The sequence below is a fragment of the Zalophus californianus genome, chromosome 2 (assembly GCF_009762305.2).
Source record: "Zalophus californianus isolate mZalCal1 chromosome 2, mZalCal1.pri.v2, whole genome shotgun sequence".
Lineage (NCBI taxonomy): Eukaryota > Metazoa > Chordata > Mammalia > Carnivora > Otariidae > Zalophus > Zalophus californianus.
In genome coordinates, this window is record NC_045596.1 from 17,463,444 (window position 1) to 17,484,533 (window position 21,090).

General features: G+C 43.1%; 1 protein-coding gene across 2 annotated transcripts in view; it reads right to left on the reverse strand.

Annotated features, from left to right (window-relative positions):
• Positions 1 to 20,208, reverse strand: part of KCNIP4 (potassium voltage-gated channel interacting protein 4) — a 1,107,330-nt gene extending 1,087,122 nt beyond the window's left edge. For both annotated transcript variants that reach the window (XM_027600590.1, XM_027600587.2), the window contains exon 1: positions 20,012 to 20,208. In XM_027600590.1, coding sequence (XP_027456391.1) covers positions 20,012 to 20,072 — 61 coding nt within the window. In that variant the 5' untranslated portion in view covers positions 20,073 to 20,208. The remainder of the gene's footprint in view (positions 1 to 20,011) is intronic.
• Between the last annotated feature and the right edge of the window lie 882 nt (positions 20,209 to 21,090).

The window sequence follows — 21,090 nt, forward strand, 5'->3', positions numbered from 1 at the left end:
ACCCACTCTAGAGCTAGCGCATCCCACCAATCGTTTTTAAGAGAGTGTCTTTGCAGTTCTATAGCTAGACAATGAGTTACAAATCATCAACTTCCTTTTTTATTTTCAGGTTTAATATTCAACTCACATGATCTTGTTTGTAATTAATGTAGCAGACCCATCAGTCATTTAGGAGACATCTGGGAGACAGATGTGAAGAGTAGAAAGAACAAAGGCTGTGGAGCTGGATGGGCATGGCCTGTGAAATTGGTCATACACATGCTCTGATACTTGCTGTGTGACCTGGAGCGTTGCTGAACATTTCACAGCCTCAATCCCTGAATCTGTAGAATGGGGATGATTCTACCTACTCACAGGATCGTGGAGTGGATATGGGGCTCTAACCTAGTTGCACAGGTACACTCTAAAACAGAGCCCTGACACCTACTGGGGCAAAATCATCCAACCAGTCTGCCCATGTAGGTTGCAAGTATAACGAACAGAGCAAGAACATGATCTTCATTTTTGGATTCTTTTTCACTCACCCACTCAGCACCTGGAAGAATGCCTAGTCCAGAGTAGACATCCAATATATATTAGTTGAACCATATTAAAGTTTGCTTTTCCTTTTGAATCTTGAGAATAAACCTCTGGTTTGGATCAGTGATAAATTATATAGTCAGGTTGGCCGAGAAAGACCTAATTCTCTGAAACATGTTCTGGAGCTCTTAGACACTCGTGGATGGCTTCACAATATTCAGACACAGACTGTGAAACGTAAAAATGGTCTTGCATATAAGCCATGGTGGATTATTAACATACAGAATAGATTAAACTACACAAAACAGCCCAATTCATCACATCCAGCTATAAAAACTATCTTTAATAAAGAGTCCAAGTGACAGCTGGATGAATGTTTTCCAGAAACCTTAAGACTGATTTAAATCACAAAATACTCTGTAGTCAAAGAACAAGCCATTTCCACCCAACGCTAAAGGAACATATAAATTAGGAAAAGAAGGATTTGGGCAAAAAAAAAAAAAAAAAATCGGTATTTCAGAAGCTAGGTGGTGTTTTCTAGTTCTGGTCGTTCACAAACCCAGAATTGATGAGAGTTTGAAGTGTACGACTCTTATAGAAATAGTAACTGTTTGGGATAATCTCCCCAATTAAGTTAAAAGTTATAAATCTATACCATTCTGCTCAAATCTTTATCCCCATCCTCTTCTGAAAAAATGACATTGGTTCACAGAACACAATCATGGTGAGCATGACATCTCCCCTAAAACCTAACCTGTTCTCTGCCGCCTCATAAAAGATGCTCACGACTTCTTCCCAATCCCACCCGTATACCTGCCTGCTTATTCGTTTAGTCAATAAATATTTGGGCACTGAGAATACAGATATAAACAACACACCACCCCTGGACCAGGACAACTCTATCTCTTAGGGAAAACCCACATAGCAGTAAAATACTGCACACAAAATATTCAGGACTTCAGAAGAGTGAACTGTATCACTGCAGCCAGACCTCCCAAACAATATTAAGTGAAAAAAATTCTTAAGAGACACCATTTGTATAAATTTTAAAACACACACATTGTTATGGTCTGAAGTCTGTATCCCCCAAAATTCACATATTGAAATCCTAACCCCCAAAGGTGACGGTACTAGAAAGTGGGGCCTTGGAGAGGTGGTGAGGTCATGGTATGAACGCTCTTATAGGAGAGACCCCAGAGAGCTCTCTAGCCCCTTCCACCAAGGGAGCATACAACAAGAGCCCATGAGCCAGGTTAGGGGCCCTCACCTAACCATGCCCTCATTCTGATCTTGGACTTCCAGCCTCCAGGAGTGTGAGCAATAAATCCCTGTTGTCTACAGGTGACCCAGCCTGAATGGACTACGGGCATGCATAAAGCCTATCACATACCAGTCACGTGTACCTACATGTACAGACCAAAGGATGTTAAAATGAATTGAAAGGATACACGCCAAATTTGTGGTTCATGGCAGGGGAGAGGAGATAAGAAAGGGAACATGGAAGGTGGCAAAAGTGAGGACAACTGTATTGTTAACATTTTATCGCTTTTATGGAAAGAAGGCTGGAAGCAAATAGTCTGTAAAATGCTTAACTATCACCTTTGGGTTGGAAATCCTCAGGGGATTATTATTTATAGTCTTCCGTAGTTTCAGAAGTGGGTGAAATTTAAATAGACAATTGCATTGCAGTACAGTAAGCGTCTTATATGGAATAAACCAGGTACAACAGTGATATAACAGAGAAAGTCTTCTCTCTATTGTGTTTTCAGACCATAGCTCTCCGCTGCCCTATCAAGGTCTGTGCCTACAAACGTGCACAAATGTCTCCTGTTGGACAAAATGAACCTGCCGGTACTTACTCCCTCCGGCAGCTGCCCTATCCCCCACCCCCTTTTCCTTCACAACTCAACTTCTTACTAGAGCTGCTTACACCTGCTTCTCTTCATTCCCGCACTCACACCTCAACCCTTTGCCATCTGGCTTCAGCCCTGCTAAATTGCTCCCACCTCCTAACTGCCAAATCATTTCAGTTCCCATCTTACTTAACCATGCAAAGCACTTAAGATAATTGACCCACTACTGGAAGAGTCTCCTTCCCTTGGCATCCGCAGTACTACTCTTGGCTGTCATTCCCTCTGCCTTCCCATATGGTCCATCTCTGACCCCTTCGCTGGCGTCTTCCCCCTGGAGCAGCCAACTTAGCATTAGCATGCCCACTAGGATTCCATTCTGGGCTCTGTTCTCTCCCCTGTTCTCAAGGTTTTACCTGCAATGCCCTGGCTTCTAAATCTGTGTTCTAGCCCCTCCTGAGGTCTAGCTACACGCCCCCGTGGCCAGCTAGTTTTTCCCACCTTCTTCACCAGCACCTCACCTTCAGTAAGTCCCAAAGCAGGCATATCCTCAAGAATTCTCACTGGAGGGTAGAGCTAGATGCATGGACATTTTCTTAACCTCTACTTTCCCTGCCTTCATTGCAATGCTTAGTGACTTGTTGATTGTAACTGCTCCATATCGCTTCAGCCTCACACCTCCTCTATACCTACCACACGGCTTTAATTCAGATCTCCCATTCCACATAGGCTACACAGCTTTTCCAACTAGTCCCCTCGCCTTCTAAGGAACTACCTCCATCATTTCTTTCTAAAACACAAATAATGGCCATTCCCTTGCTCCACATCCTTCAATAACTCCCCATTGCCTGCAGGTTTGAATTTAAACTCTTCAATCATAAATGCCAGCATCTCAAACAATCTACCACCATCTGCCCTCCCAGCCTCGCTTGTGGCTACATCTCCCACACTGCCAATATTCAGGCCACATGGATTTTCTCACTATTCCCTGAAGGCAGCTTGAATTTTCACATAAATCTGAGCCTTGGCACACGCTCTTCCTACGACCTCAGAATCCTTTTCTCTCTCTGTCACTGGATTAAACTCCAACACACTTCAAGACCTCACTGAGATGCCATTTTCCTTAAGGGTTCCTTAATTTCTCTAGACAGGTAGTTATTCCTGTGCCTTTGCTCCCACTGAACTTTGTGCATGGCTCTCCTTTAGCACTGAAGTCACACTGGTCTGAGAATGACATACCCCTCTTCCCCAGTGGACAGCAAGGAGGAGGTAGATCTTTGTGATAGTTTCTTCATTCAACACATATTTGAGAGCCTTATGACTGGAAGGCTCTGCTCAAGGTATGGGGAATACACAGTGAACAAAACAGACAACATCTATATTCCTGGAATCTAAATTCCAGAGCACTCAACTGCGATCCATCAATTTAAGGTGAGATTCAGAGATGTTTGTTTAAATCATCAGTAAGGCCATCATGAATTCAGAACGTTAACACCTATTACCACGGTGGCTTTTGTGTGTCATCCTAGCTCATCCCCTCAAATAGATCTCATCGTTCACTTCGTTGCAATTCCGCAAGCACCAGGCAGACAAAAATGCACATACTATAGGATCTTTAAATACTTACGGCTCAGTCTTTTTCGATAAAACTATCCCTTCTCATGAAGGCCTGCAGGGACCTCTCCACAAGAAGGTAGGCAATTACACATGACAGTCAGGTAGACAATGTCAACCCTAGTTCTCTGCAAACCAGCAGACGTCAGACCCACACTGCACGGATTCATGAAACAGAACAACAGATGAGCTCTCTGTGGTTGAGGAAGAAAATGCCCATATGTTAGGGCTGGTAACCTGTATTGCATACCTTTCTAAATTTATCAGGTGCTAGTGCATGTGGGTCTCATGTAAGTATTTGAGTATTTGTACACAGAGATGGAGGCTTCTCTGGACCTGGTACCTTTATGATGAATGAAACAGAAACTCCGAATGCAGAACGAGGGTGCCAGGGACCAATCAAGACAGAGACTGAACAATGTAAAAAAGTTCTCAATGGGGATGGGGACAGAGGCCACTGGCCTAGAGCACTGAGAAAGATGTATAGCTAAGAACAGCATGGCAAGGTAGCAGCACTTAACGCTTGATATTTCTATAACTGAACACACAAATATGTGGAAGTTAACTTTTTAAAGATTTTATTTATTTGTCAGAGAGAATGAGAGAGAGAGAGAGAGACAAGCAGGGGGAGCAGTAGAGTCAGTGTGAGAAGTAGGCTCCTCACTGAGCAGGGAGCCCGATGCAGGACTTGATCCCAGGACCCTGGGATCATGACCTGAGCCGAAGGCAGATGCTAAACCGACTGAGCCACCCAGGTGTCCCGGAAGTTAGCTATTGATAAAACTGCACAGTGTGCATTGCACATCGCTGATAGTTCCTCATCACTCTTTGCTTAACTGTTTTGTCCTAGGCTCTAAAATCTAGTATATTAAACTTTTCTCTTTATACTAGTCGAGGATAAACAGAAGTACCCTGCACAAGAGGTCACTGGGATCAAACCTTTTGAGTTTCATATTACTTTCTAGCATGTTTATTATCTAAGAAAAGAAAGGAGTTAAGCTTTACTAATAATTAGTACACATACTTCTAAACTACAGGTGTATAGCTTATGATTAGATCTATAAAAATGAAGGTACATGCTCAACATTTTTCTTTACAGATGGGGGCACAAGGCACAAACACTTTGGACACTGCCAAGTTCTAGATGCCAAAAGGTTAGCAAGGAAGTCTAAGTAACAGACCAAAGTCAGGTTTTGGAGGTTAGGCAATGCAGAGAAGAAAGGTAAATGGGGAAAAAAAAAGTAGAGGAGAAAATAATTCCAGATTCCACAGAAGTTGGCAGTACAAAGCCATGATCAATGGTTTGCTGGTCATTGGGATAATAGCCCTATGCTTTTTGCTGAGTGGAAGGACCAAGGCCAGATGTGATGTGGCTATTTGGTTAACTTGTTCCCCTGCTTAAAACTTCCAATTAGTTCGAATTGCCATAGGACCAAGTTCAAATCCTTAATAAAAACCTAAACTCTCAACCACCTGGCCCGGTCTCCCTCTTCAGCATTATCTTCTGTCCTTCTCTTTTTTATTTTCAGATTTTCTTCAGGTCTTCAGGTCTGTTCTCGACTCCTGCTTCTGTCTCTGAGTGTCATTCAGATGTCAGCTTAATTTCTACTCTTTTAAGGAGCTATTTTCTGACTCCTAAGACATATTCCACTTCCTTCCCCTATGCTCCTGTAGCATCCTTTACTCATTGTTCTAATATTCTCAGCATGCTGCTAATGCACTGTTGAAGGTCTTTCTTCCTTGCTAGCCATCTGTGAGGACAGAGAAGGTATCTGTATCCCCCAAGCACCCAGAACAATGTTTGATTTCTAAAGACATGCTAAATAACTGTGTTGATTGGAGTGAAGTTGAGTGAAATATGCCCTGAGATCCAGAGAGAAAGAATTTCTTTGAATTCCGCAAGTGCTTGCTTATTGCATTCCATGATGGCAGAGTTAGGAAGCTTACCTAATAGTTATAACAACATTTGACCGTTTTATTTGTAAATTTAAAGGCATTCCGTTATCCATTGGTCAACAAATATTCAAGTGTCCCTATAGGTCCCGAAACTGTGCACAGACTCCTTACTCTGGGTTGGCAGACACCAAGCAATTAATTAAAACTGCATTCATGAAGGAACAGTATGAAATGACTTATTCTGGCAGGATGGAGGATGGCTGGAGCTCACCGCTTGCAGTACTGCGATATATTCTCAGTTGGTTACTCTTAGCAAGATCGCCTGTGCCCTGCAGGGTGGGTTGGAGATATGGATGTAGGATCAAGCAGTGGAGGAAGGGTGGGGGTTGGCGGGAAGGCAGCTACGCAAGTAGAACGTTCTGAATCAAAATCATGTCTTTGGAGGCAATCATATACGTGCTCCAACAAAGGCTCCCTGTGCACCACACTTTCAAAGCCCTGTCTTCCCCAGACCCTCACCTGGAGCTGACTGGCGCACCTGAGTCACTTCCACCCAGCCCTTCCCTCAGGCTCAGGGAGGCCCTGCAGGTTACTTTCATTGACATTCAAACTCCTCAAGCACCAATGGTTCTTTTTCCCCAACCCACAAGGCGGGTTATCAAGGCTCCCTCTTCCCATCTACCATCACTTGGACTGGACACTGGCTTTGGATCTTTACCTTGGATGTGATCTAGAAATCCACAGGGAGATTTTTCAGGTCATCTGCCCTTTACCCTATTTACCACCCAACTGGATACGAGGCACACTCTCTGCTGAGCTGAGCCCAGCCCTCCCGGAACCACATCAGGTCAGCCCAGAGTGCCCTGCCCAGGCAAGAGAGAGAAAAGAGTACAGGCTGTGTATTAATTAATACCGCCATGGTTAATATCTCCACTATCCTAATCACTAGCTGTAGGACTTTGGACAAGTTGCTTAACCCCTTTGAGTCTGAATTTACTTATCAACAAAAAGGGTATTTAAAACTACCCAGTATCTCTCTTACCAAGATACCCCTCCAGTATCCCCCAAATAAGTGGAACTTTTGAACCTACACACATACACAGACACACAATTTCCTTCTTCTGTCTTCTGGATAATAACTTCCCAGCAGCATAAGAAAAGGCCTTTCTTCAGTTGCCAAAGTTTGAGTGTAGAGCCTGATTAAGAGCTGCTTTTCCTTGGTCTCCCACCTAACTTCATGCCCACATCCAATCGGTTACAAAAACATAATGCCGCAAGAATCTGCCAAATTCATTTTCTCCACCACCACCATGCCCCCCTACAAAATTGGCCAACCCTGCTACAGTCTGGACAAATGCAATGTCTCCTCAACTGACCTTTCCACCTGAACACTCCCCCTTCCTTAATCTTTCCTGTAGAACAGGGTAAGACAAATCTTCTGAAGATGTCACTTTTATCACGCCACCATCTTTCTGTAAAATCTTGAATTCTTGCCCACTGAATCAAATCCACATTTCTGAGACTCTCCCCAGTCTCGTTTCTCAGCCTCGACACTTCTCCGGACAACCATCTCCGCTGGGCAAACTGCGGCCCTCACAGATCCCTTCCTGCCACCTACTAAACGGTCCCTTACAAGCTCTTTAAGCCCCACTGGTCACTCAGTGCCCACGTCACAGCCCAGCCCCTCCAGAGCGTCCTCCCCAGCACGCCACCCTAGCGTAGCCTCCCTCCCTCCTGCATCAGAGAACGAGATTATGCCTTCCAGAGAGTTAAGTGCCCCTTCTTCAGAACTCCCTCCCTCCGGGACCACCCATGTCCTCCCAATCTCACCAGTCTCCTGACTTCCCATCCTTAGGATTAAAAGAGCTTTTCCTCAAGTCAAAATAATTATGTAAATGACCCCAACCCATAGGCTCTATTTGTCAGGCACTGCACTGAGCCCTTTACAGACCTTAGTTCAGTTACTTCTCAGTACAATCTGTCAAAATGAGTCCTCTTCATTGATTTGCCATTCAACACACATTTCAGTGACTTCTAACAGGGAAGATACTAAAAACTAAACACACACAAAATATAAGTATATAAGTATCATAGTACATATAAATGATATTCTAGTACAGTAGTACATAATTTTTTCTTTGAAGGATTATATAAAAGCTATGAATGAAAGTAAAATAAGGCAAGGGAATAGGGAGACACATGTGAGTTGTTACAGCAGATGAAGTCATCAGAGAAGTATTATTTTAATGGTGATGTGAACAAGTGAGGAAGCTAGCCAGTGGAGTATATGGGGCAAGAATATTCCAGGTGCACATAAAGAAACTAAGTTACAAAGAGGCCATGTGGCTTCCTAAGGTTACACAGGAAAAGACATAGTGCCTGAACCTTAGTTCTGATCCAGAGTCTTGTTCTGAGACCCCATTCTTCATGCCCCATTAGTGCTCTGCAGCAGTTCACGCCATTCACCCACTGTGGCTTTTTGAAATTCTTATATTCCACACGAGTCGGCAAGTATGTGCCATCTATGCACCAGGAAACGACCTCCATGACATCTTCCTCTCCAATTTCTTCTCCAACTAGGACATGTTTCCTTGGTTTTATATCCATCGCTCACCTTTCTTCTTCATGGTACTAATCCTAGACTCTACCCCTTATTCAGTGTCATGTGTTTAATTACCTTTGCTCTCTGTAGCTGGCTCCCGCATTTCAGTCCCCAGCTTAGTTTGCTGGCCAGCTTCTTGGGAGTAGGGCCATGCCTCTTTCATCTCTCTATTCCTGATACCCGTCACAACACTAGATGCTCAATAAATGCGTGCGTCCCTGAAATCAATTAAACTTGAACTCCACGATTCCAACTGCCTTTGGGACAGTCGACCTGGATTCTTTCCCAGTCGAAATCAATATTTCTAAAAATGAGTGTGTTATCATCCCTCTGAAACCTGAAAACCTGTCTTCCTCCTGTGTTCCCTGCTTCTCATCATGGTACCACGAGGTCCCCATCACCAATCTCCCCATCTTCCTCCTTTTCCATTCCTCCCGCCCTTCCCATTCCTACTGCCTTTACTCTTGTGCAAACGTTGTCTCTTGCCTAGACTAATGCAACCACCTCCTAGTGACATCCTTATCGACGACGCATCCTACACAGCTATGTAAAATTAATGTTCCTCATTCTGTCACTCCTCACTAAATTCAGCTGGCTCCCCACTGCCTGCAGAACCCAGTCGGACTCTCACGTTCCAGGCCCAGATAGCCCGGTAACTACGCCGTCTCCATTTTGAAGGAGGAAGGTCTCCTTAAAGAAAGCCTTAAATTTCAGAGTCCCATAATGGATCTCACTTCCTTCAACTAAACTTCCCCTATATTTCCCATCTTAGTAAATATATGCTGCCCATCAGTGACCCAAGCCAGAAATCTAGATTTCCCAGGCTTCTCCTTCTCCCCCAACCCCAATTTCCACCTGGCATCAATCCCTGCTGGTCTTGTCCTCTATCTCACATGCACCCTCTACTCTCCACCATATCACTGATTTTTACTGTGCTCCTCAATATGCCTCACCTGCAACCCCACCTCAGCTGTGGTACCCGTGCCTGCTATTTCACGCCCCTCTGGCCATCTGCCAATCACTGCAGTTATCTTCCCAACAGGCAAATGTGATCACACTGTGCTCTTGACTCGAATTTATCAGTGGTACCCACTGCCTTCTTGTCCTGACGCTGCGTCCTTCTCCAGCCCCTATTTCACCGCTCCCTTCTACTCCCCGGCTCCACCGCAACACACAGAACTTCTCACTGTTCCTTGACTGTACCATATGTTCTCTTAGGACCAGCCATAGACTCACAGCTCGCCCCACCTCAAACATCCATCATCCCACCTGCAGCCTGGCCCGGGAAAACTTCCCATCCTCCAGTCCCATCCAGTGTAGGGAGCATCATTTGACCCTACTCGGCCTGCATGAGTGATTCATGTCTGTGTTGCCAAAGCACTCGGACTTTCTACGTGCTAATCACCATCTTCCATGTCAAGCTCTTTAACTAGACTCAGGACTCTCCATGGGATATTTTCATCTCTGTATTCTAGTACTTTGAACAACACTTGACAAATAATAGATGTTAACATATGTTTCTAGAACTTAGAACAATGCTAGACAAATAATAGATATCTAGTGTATGTTTTACAGAAGAATAAGTTGGCTCACATTTGAAGAATGCCCTACTGATATGGGGAGTAGTAATATTATCTAGTCTATAGGTTAATGCTGTTTTTCTGTGGAATGTTTGTTTTGTATTTTATGTGACTCTGTGAAACCAATTTCACTTAATAACAAATCATGTGGTTATGTAACATCCACTCTGTGCTCCTTCGGCTTATTATTTCATAGTAGACCAGGACCTGCCAATATCCTCCCTCTAGGATATACACTGGGGTCCTGTGAAGGTATTTAGCAAGGGTGTTTGAAAATAAGGTAAGCTAACATCCTCTACCTAATCAATACCACAATTCAGATCAAGTAGAATTCTGGGATGGAGAAGGAAGACCGGATTTAAAAGCCCTTAATTCCTAGACCTTAAACAGCTTATATTACCTTCTTCTATTTAGAAATACTTGCCAGCAGTGTCCCTCCTACAATAGGTAACTGATAAACATGTTTTAAGTGGATGACTGTTGAACAACATCCTCAAAACTATTTACAAAACCATCAAAACAAATTGCATTAAGACCAAAGTTATAACTGTCACTGCTTGAGATCTGAAATTCTATTCTAATGATATTTATGAAAATCTCATGTTCAGGGATCCAAAGATAAATGTAACTGTTTTAAATTGCCATGTTTCTAACAAATTATGTCTATGGTTCAACCTTCCCAGTTCAGTGTTTGTAGATTTTGCACTGTCAGTATGTATCCTGCAAGCTGAACAATTTTGAAAGTTATTTTAATGACTAATTTTCATTTGAAATCTACATCCCCCACTCTCACTAGGAAGGCTTATAGGGTTCAGCTGCAAATCCGGTACTTAAATCACATCAGAAGTGCTGGTGTTTAATGGTTCCTAGCCTTGCAGTTTAGACGTTTTGCCTTTTTAAAAACTACCTTACAATGCCTCCATCAAAAATGGAGTTTATTCTATAAACACACAGCAGGATAAGTCCCTCACTCCCTTACCTGCGTATGGCTGTATTCTATAGTCTTCAGCTTTCTTTTTCCATGTTTCTCAGTGCCTGGTTCTGAATGCTCATTGTTTTATACTTGTCCCCCCCAAGGTTTCCCTCCCCACCACCGTCAAATTAATATAATGCACCTGTCTTTCAGAGCCTGCACCAACCCTCTGATCATAGCTTCAGCAGGAAACGTGGATGAAACCGGACCTTGAAAGGAGAGGGAAGAGAGAACAGATTGTGATAATACTGTGCATCTCAGTAGGAAGAGACTTGGCTTCCAATGAAAGGGAGTTTGGGGAAATAGAAAGCACAGAAAGCGTGATTTAAGAATTCTTGGGGAAAATGCGAGAGAAAGGTTTGGCAGAATCAGATTTTCACAAATGCTCACAATATTAACTCAGGTATAATATTCTTATGGTCAATGGTTGATTGAACAAAATTAAATTTAAAAATTAGAGTGATAGTCTACTTAATTTTCAAAATTCTACACTAATTTAAAATGCCTGTGCCTTGACCAAACCATTATTTAAACCGGCAGTAAGAGAACAGGGAATGTTCAATTACTTCATGATTATCTTTAAACAGAAGTTATTACTCATTTCGTACTCTCCAAGCTTCAAAATCGTATTTGTTTTATGATAAAAAAAAGTGCACTTTTTCAGACTCCCAGCATAATAGCTCTTAGAAATCTTTAAAAGGGCTTAGATAACATCAGGTCTTTAAGTGGCCAACAGATAAACCCATATTACAGATGGAAAGATAGAAGACGGGAAGAAACTGGGCAAGAGAACAAATAAAGTATCGTGAGCACAGTTCTTTTAATAGCTTTATTCTGTAAGACCCCAGAGAAAGAAAGGTCAACTTCAATATCACCATTTACTTTCACTGCATTCACTTGGAAGGGAATGTCACCTATGCCAACTAGACATAATCTCATTTTTCAGCATCCATCTCATTTCATCCTTACCTCTGTTATGGCGATGAATATTTTAAAATACACATGTTTAGTAACCTTTCTCCCCTGGTACATACTCAGTAAATCTCTCTTGAATAAACAGTAACCTTTCTGAAGGCCAACTCCACATGATCCCAGCACCAAGGAGTTTCTTTGCAAATATTTGCTGAATTAAACTCATGTCATCATTACATCATTACAGAATCCATTCCTATAATCTAGGAGTGGCTATGATTACCACCATTTTATGAATGGAGAAAGAGGAACAGTGATCTTCTACTCACTGGCTATTTCAGATATTCTTACCTTTCTAAGCTAAATTAAAATTTCTCTCAAACCCTTCTCCAAATTAAACTTGCCCTCAGGACTGGATTTGCAGGGTCATTTCTGAAATGCCTATTCATTCTGTATTATCGTTTCATTTTTGTTTCAAATCCCCTGCAGAAACAAGAAGATTGGAGAATCCCCTCCCACAGGGTAGAGATGGGCTAGAGTACAAGAGTTTATTTCCACCTTTACGTATGACCATCATAGAGGATACTTCAATTCCTGCAACATTTCTCTGGAGCACGTACCATATACAAAGCATGGATACACGGTTTAGGCAAGACCATTTTTTTTTTTTTTGTAAGTAGTTTCTCACGCTAGTCTAACGGAAATTCATTAAATTACAAAAAGGTACAACCCAAAATAAAGCTGCTAGCAAAACAGCCATCCTGAGATGTAGATCTGTTTAATAGTTACATGTGCTCTTTTCACCCAATTTTATTATGAAACTCATGAAGGCATTTGGAAGTCATGTGTCCTCTTATTAAAAATTAATAATCATCATATTGGGGGACAGCCCTGGGGACACCTCAGTATCTGTAACACAATGCGCAGACTGTATTACAACGAAGATGTGAAAGAGAGTGTATCATCATATAGACTGTGGTAGTTACTGTATCAAAGCTGATTCTGATTCCCATTTGGGTTGCAGATACTGTCATTTCGTAAATAAGCTGCTTCACTCAAAAAGAGTCTTCAAAATATTAAGGAGTGTTGACATCTAGAGATGAAAGTCTGTTTTTCCTCCAAAACCTTTTTAAAAACCGATAAAAACAAATGCCAGTTCTAATTCCCTAAAGACTTTTTATTCACTGCTCATGAGCAGATTCTGCCTAAGTTACATGAAGGGACCTTTCCCTAAGCCAATCCAAACTCCAGCTAACCAAAAAGTTACAGACTGTTGTCGTAAAACGAGTTGACTGCTTGTTTTTACCTAAATAAGTAATCAGGGTGGAATACATAGGGGAGAGAAGTTTCTAAAAGGTCAATTATATATCCAAAGGGTATTTAAATATACCCAAAAGGGCATTTCCAACGGGAGAGCCATTGGAAATTCAACCACACCGGCTGTGTTTGTTCAGATGGAAAAAAATCAGCCCATAATACGGGCATCAAGGCCAAGTGCTCAATAGGGCAAATTCTATATTTGTATCTCTGTTCAAATTATTCCTTAGATTGTCCGAGTGTGTGGAGAACTTTTGTGTTTCAACACTGCGATCCTCTCCTTTTTCGGAGTTCCTAATCCATGTGCACATGCACACATCTAGAGCCGCCTATGACACACTCACTGAGCAGTGAGAGGGATACAGCCACAGAGGTGAGAGGAAAAGAGCTGAACCCCATCTTCTTCTTAGCACAAGCTGTCACAAGATCCAGCCACCTCCCACCTCCCTCCCAATGCAGCCTGATGCTCTCTGTGAATTCTGATATGAAAGAAATGGATATGTACACAATGAGTGATGTTTCCGGTTTCTTTTTTCCATTCCTTTCCACAGTCACAGCTATAATTATAGAAAAGACTTACCATCTGATAAGGATAATGACGAAGAGGTTAATAATGATGGTAGATGGTGGTATAGCCATTCGGGCTCTGGCCGGGAAGTATTAGGAAGGGCCACTCTCCGTAACACGAAATTCAGACTATAGACAATCACAATCCTGATTCAGAGGGAATACTTAACTAATCTTTCCACTCTTATCTGTAGGGGAACCAAAAGAGGTCATAATCACTCACTGGGGGCCCCTCAGACTACAGATCCTAGAGGTGGTAGGTCTGGAAGGTATTAAGGATGAAGGAGAGTCATAGCAACAGCATCCAAAGACAACCCTGACTATTGCTCTACATTCCAGAAAACACCAGGTACTTACTAAGCCCTTCTTCAGAAACAATATAAACACTCGTAGCAATGCATTATGGATGCAAGAGCACATAGAGAGCGGAGGCGCACTATTTTGATGTTGTATTACCATCCATATAGACCTGGCCCACTGAATGGAAAACACAGGGAACCAAAAAGGAACGTCACTTCCAGTAGATGGTTTAACAAGCAGTCAAATGTGAATTATAATTTGGGGTCTTTAATGGATCTATCACTGGGCAACACAGCTTAAATTCAATTAACTATGCCTTCAGCAGGTTTTTTTTTTGTGAATCATTGTGCCAATACTTACCAGGGGCACGAAAATGGGTAATTCGTGTATGATCCTCACCATCGAGGAGTTACCACTTAACAGCTGCAAACAAGACAAACATGCATAGCTATTCTGTCTTGTCATTCAGAGATAGGTCAAAATAAAAGAAAAATGACCTAAGAAAATTCAAAGCAGAATTCTTTGGGGAAGACGCAGGGAGAAATCAGTAAGTCTGCACAAGAAAGACACTGCATTTGCAATGAATCTTGAAGGAGGCGTTCAATGTGAAACCATTAACAATGTTCAGTGGACAATGTGGGTGCAGAAAGTTCATTCTAAGCAGTAGATACATATTGAGATGTGTTTGAGATAGGAACACCTAGAGAACAGTCCGATTTAGCAGGTCCAAGTGCAGACCTATAAGTCATGGAAGACAATGTTGGGATGGAAGACTGTCAACATACTATCAAGCTAAGGAAACAGCATTTTTAGTTCTATAAGTAATGGGAAGGCATTAAAAGATTTTGCACAGGTGAACGATCGGACTCAAATCAGTTTTTAGTGAATTTGATTGGTTTTGAGTGGGGAGGCACTTGGCACAGACAGGAGGCAACCATCCTGGTCTGGGAAATGATAAGAACATGACCTTGGGTGTATGATGAGAACATAAAGCCAGCATAGAATCAATAAGGTTTGGGGACTGATTCCACAGGGAAGGAGAGGCAATGACTAAGGTGGGAAGTATCGCAGATGAGTAAACACTTTTGTGGGGTTTTTTTAACTGTAGTTCTCAAAAAACAATGCTACCATTGGCAAAATTTGGAAAATAAATAGTTCTTTGAAGAGAGGACAGGTCTTTTCTAACATACTGACTTCAAAGTGCTAGTAAAAATTGCTGAGAGGTCTGCTCAGCAGCATGTGGAAATGGACTGGAAAGGGATCAGGCCAGAGCTATAGAGTTAGGAGACTTCTGGATCAAAGATGCACGAAGACCACAGTCTGATTCAAGAGAGAATGTAGACGGAGAAGACAATTAAGACAGAAGTGTGTGAAAAGTTGCACAAAAAGGACAAAGAAAGAAATAAGGCTCAGAAAAAAAAGAGATTTGAGAGAATTAGAAGTAAAATAACGCAGTCACAGAATCCGAGGGAGACTTCATTCAACAAATTAGCTGTTGTTGAGCAAATGTACCAGGTGAGGGTTTGTGCGAGATGCTGGGGATACAGGGTGGGCAGAACACAATGGCTCTGCTCTCATGAGTTCATAATTTTCTAGGGAGTGTTGATAAACAGCATGAAGCATCACAGTGAGCTTGGGATGATGTAAATTAAGAAAAGACCATTAGGACCTATAACCAAGTGAAGAGTTTTAAAAAATAAAGAGGTGATTCAATGCCCAAGGATGAATAAATTTATAATGACAGGTGTACTTACAGAAACTTAAACCACTTGGAAGAATGGCAAGGGCCCATGGAAGAAAATATACACTCACCCTCCCATCCTTCTTCCCTCCCCATCCCCGTTCTCTCTCACACACATACACACACTTTCATCTGCTTGAAATAAGAAGGGAGGCTATTAAGTAAACAAGCACACTCTGCTATGAAATATTGAAAAGCAATATTATCCACATGTCCTAGAAAACCCATGAGGACGAGGAAAACAAAAGGACAAAAAAAAAAAAAAATAAGAAGGACCATATACTTTATCTTCAAAAGATTCAACCACTGTTTGGTCTACAATTCTGCAGAAATCTTGCACATACATTTTATATTACATGGCTCATTAATTTCCAAACCATCCACAGCTTTATTTTAAGAAACTCTGCATAAGCATTGGCCAGAAAAAAAAGTGCAGCAAAAGGAGGGGAGGGGTTGTTGAATTTTAACACTTGGTCATATCATTTTCTTAGTACCTTCTTACATTTAACAATATGAAGAAAACAGAATAATGCCTATGTGATAAAAAGCTTTTCCTGGGTTACTCAGAATACACAATCTTTTCACTATAACCCGTATGGAATCACTAATTTGGGTTTGGCTTATCCTTAATAACACAAAACTTCAGCCGGAGCCATCATACGTCTATCAACAATACAAAATCGCAGAGATTTTTCGCTCCAGTATTGCTGGTTTGCAAACTCTGGACCTTCCCTGGGTGAAATGTGAAACTGACCTCCATACCCAGAGGACAAGGAGACCAGTGAAGGAGGCAGACCACTGCAGACTGGTAAGTGGCAGATGCAATAAGCAAGGCAACTTATATTTGTCCTCCCAGCTGGAGTCAAGTAGATTTCCACCCCCTCCCGCCAGAAACTTACATCCATATAGCGGCCTTATTTGAGGGCTCAGTCACATACACCATCCAGATAGCCTCAGCAACACCTTTTTCTCTCAAGGCTATGTCCTTGAAAACAGTTCCTGCTATGGTGGGCAGAACATACATTCCAAGGGCAAGGGAGGGGGTGAGGAGCCTCCAATTGCCCTGGTCCAGCTGCTTGGATCCGACAGTAGTCACGTCCTCTGGATGACCTCTTCTAACAGTGATTGAAACATCCATGCATTTCCCTCCCCACTTTTAGCTGTAGACTACATCACATAACATATGCCATCCCTAAGTTAGATGGCACAAATTGAGGACACTGATGAATAATCTTACAGGGTTTTTTTTTTTTTTTAACTCCGACCTTATTTCTGATTCTCTTTCAAATATACTGCTGAATTATCATCTCCCTCTGTCTCTCCACTGGTAGCAGGATTATGTTTGATTTCATAGCCAGGGAACAAAATAATAAGAATAGACAATTTCATGAAAAATATATTCTGGGCAGGCTTTTGATTTAATGTGGACGCCATGACAGGGAGGCTAAAAGTGAGGTCCACAATTTGTAAGAAACCTTTTCTATTTGTACTTATTTACAAAGTGTCCATTTTCTGCACTATAGCATTAACAGTGTTTCAACTACAGTGACTTAGAAGTGATTTCATCAGTTAGCATACTAAATACATTACCAGCTGAAAGAGAGCAGGGAGTAAACTTTTTTAGTTATATTATAAAGTTTCAGTAACCCAATTCAACCCTGCTCCCATCTTTCCTACATTTCCCTCCTATTTTTCCTTTTGTGTGGTTTTCTCCTTCGTCTCTCAGCAAACCACTTTTCATAGCATTCTGGCTCTAAAGTCAGGTCATAAAATGTACATGCAAGTGCACACACACACATACTTTTCTCTAATTCCTGATTTCCCTCTCATCTTCATTCCTTCTCAGTTCGATCCTCCAGTTAAATTTTGTTTCAAAAAAAAAATTCTGATTAAATCATTTTATAAACCTCCATTCAAGAGGCATATATACTCAAGGGAAAACCATCATGGTCATGTTGGAAGTTAGGTAAATGTCTCACTTGTTTGAAAGAAAACATGAAATCAGGAGCTATTGTTTTAAAAACAAGAACTGAAGGTAGAGTTCAAACCTTTAAAAATGACAAACAATCCTTCCTTATCCCAAGATTAATGAAGACCATCCTATATCTGAGCACAAATAACCAAAGTACTTAAGCATATATTTGGTGGAAATAATATAGACTACGTATTCAGGGGATCGTTCTCAAATAATATTAACCTTGAAACAGTAACAAAAACAAAAAGATGCTTCAAGCTCTTTTTTCTTTATTCTTCTCATAGGACAATTAACTCTAAAAACATGCAAACACAATTCAAGAAACAGGTGCCAAATCAATTCAAGCCAGAAAACTCTTCACTTTTGGTCTCACCTTAACCAAGATATAAAATCGACATCTTTCTATGCTCCAAAAGAACAATGAACACATGCTGATTTTAAAAATGGCACTAAAATTTTTTTTAATGTATCATATTCCCCAGATGTGATTTCATCTGTTTCCATTTTATCTAATAGAGATTGTGGCCACCTGTGGCACTGTGAATAGGCTGAACAGGCTGATTCAATCCCCATCTGGCCAATTAAAGACGAGGCCCAGCCAAAAAGCTGTTATCAGTGAGTAGCCGAACAATGCAAGCCACCCCTTCCCCCAGACTTTCTCTTACTGATCTTCAAGTTCCCACCGATGTCTTGTGCATGAGTGCAGTTCCTAAAAGGACAGCTAGCTCTCTACCCTATTCTTAGCCAAAGGAACAGCAAAGACAGAGACCCTACAAACTTAACAAGATTTACTTAGCCCTCTACACTTAAAATGCCATTCTGGAAAAAATCCAATTTCTTAACGATTTTCAGTATTCCTCATAAAATATATCCTAGACATACTTGGTTCATAATGAGCGAACTATTGCCGTAAGTGAAACCAGAACTAAACATCAGTACAGGTCAAAATTGGGACTTTAGAGATAATGGTCATATATATTTTTTTTTTCCAGCCTGTAAAAGGCCGAGACCTTTCTGTTTAAAATGTCACGGTCAAATAAGACTAGTGTCCTCCCAGGTACAATGACCTTAACTACTAGAGGGAAGACAAGAAAGGAAAAATGTCCATATCTCAATGTCAAAATTAGAGTGACAGATTCAAGTTGTCCTAAGTGACTCCATTTCCCTGGATATAAACAGGTAGAATATGGAAATACCTCTTTCCCTGCAACTCAAGTCCAAGTGTATTATCCTATAAATCCAGCTAGAGCCATATTTACGACCCCTCATCTTATATAACCAGGGAAATATCCAGCTCTTGATTAGCCTCATGTGTCTTGCAACCCCCTTCATTCTGTTCATGGCTCCTCTAAAGATCTTACACATGGGAGCCACCTAAAAACAAACCTATTCAACCAAAGGTGCTGGGGGGGAGGGGGGAGGGGGGAGGAGGAGGTGGGGCGTGATGTCTCATCCCGTTTCACTATGGATCCCACTAAACTCATCAGAACATGTCCTTCCCTTGCTTTTGCAGAATACAGGATACTCTGAAAGCCAAACACCTTGTACAGGAGGGCCAGGTACCTTTCCAAGGTTGTACTGTATATAAATTATTTCCAAGTGTCACTGAAAACCATTTTCTCTGAACACACTAAACTGAAGCTGGCAATAAAACAAGACGCACGCTCCTGCTGAAAAATCTGACCCGAGAAACATTCCCGCCTGTATGTTACCAGGGAACCAAAATAGAGTTTTAATGAAGAAATGTTTGGGAGCCTAAAGAAAAAGTGGAGGGAGAGGTTCAATACTATTTCAGCTCTTTTATCCCCAGGTGTTAGGGGAAGGAAGTGTGTGGTCTGCAGTCATCTGGCAGATGCATAAACAACATGGGAAATTTTCAGAGAAGGCAAAAGTAGGCACAGGATCGGATCGCGGGGGACCCCGCCACCAGCGAGTTTCACACACACTTCAAACAGCTCTTCTTCCCGACCTGGACCTTGCGTGCACCCGCCCCCCGACACCCCCATTCCTGCCGCTCCCACCTCCCCTTCCCAGTCCCTCCTCGGTGGCCGTTTCTCATGCAGCAAAGGCAACAAGCGTCCCCAGCCGAGGAAGGGGTCCCCGTCTCAGCTCGCGAAGGAAGGAGGGGAAGAAGGGCGCCCGCTCGCATGCTTAATGCATCCTACCGCCTGTGGAGCTCGCCTCCTCCAGCTGAGCCGAGATGCTTTCCACCCTCCTCACATTCATCTTCGAGGACGCAGGGTACAGGAGCGGGACTCGAGAGTCGGCGGCTCAGAGGCGTGTGTTGACGGGTCTGGCACCGGAGCGCACTCGCCGCTCGGCCCGGGGCGTCCGCGGCGCTGGGAGCGCGAGGCGGCGGCGGCGGCGGTGGAGGCGGCGGCGGCGGCGGCGGGCAGGGCGCGCGGAGCCGGCTGCAGGTGCGGCGGAGGCCGGCGGGGGGCGCCGGGGGCGTGGGGCTGCGGGGGCGCGCGGGCGGCCTGGAAGCGGGCGCCGTGCACTGCACGCCCGAGAGCGCCGCGCCCCCTCCTCTCGCGCGTTCCGGCGCCGCCCCTGCCACCTGCTGCCAAGTCACCACCGCCAAGGGGGCTGGCGCGGTGGCTCCTGCGACAGAGCGGCCAGACCTGAAAGCGACAAGAGGGGACGACGGGTTATGAGCGGCTCCTCGGGGACCCCTTCTTGCTGTGCGGCGCCTGGCTGGGAAAGCACAAGTGGATTCCGAAGCGTCTCAACTCGGACAGCTAGACTGGAGATGGTGCACAAAGTTGGGCCGAGTCTGAAGGACACCCGCAGGGAAGCGCAAGGAGATGCCCTTCTCCAGAACCGGGCAGAGAGCCAGGAACTTCTAGAACTCTGAGACAGGAAACTTTCCCAGTTGAAGCTAGAACCAGTCATGCGACTTGGCTACGTGTTGAGGAACGCTGGCTCTGCATACCAAGGTGTGCAGGGACAAGGCCTAGATGAAGAACGCAACCTTGGATGGGGGGTTGGGGGTGCAGGAGACTGGGAGGCGTTTCGGACAAGCATCCATGGGAAGGTTTCATTGGAAGACTCCCTGGCAGCAGTACTGGAGGTATCCCTCACCACCCCCATGGTCATCTGCCCTCTTAAGCAAAGCAAGGCTGGGAATGTTTGGGAAGATAAAGACAAACCAATAAACCACTTGTGGCCATGGTTACTACTTGAAAAAAAAAAAATGCTCATTACTGTGTTGCCAAGAGTCAAGTGCATGAAGTCTCTTTTGAGA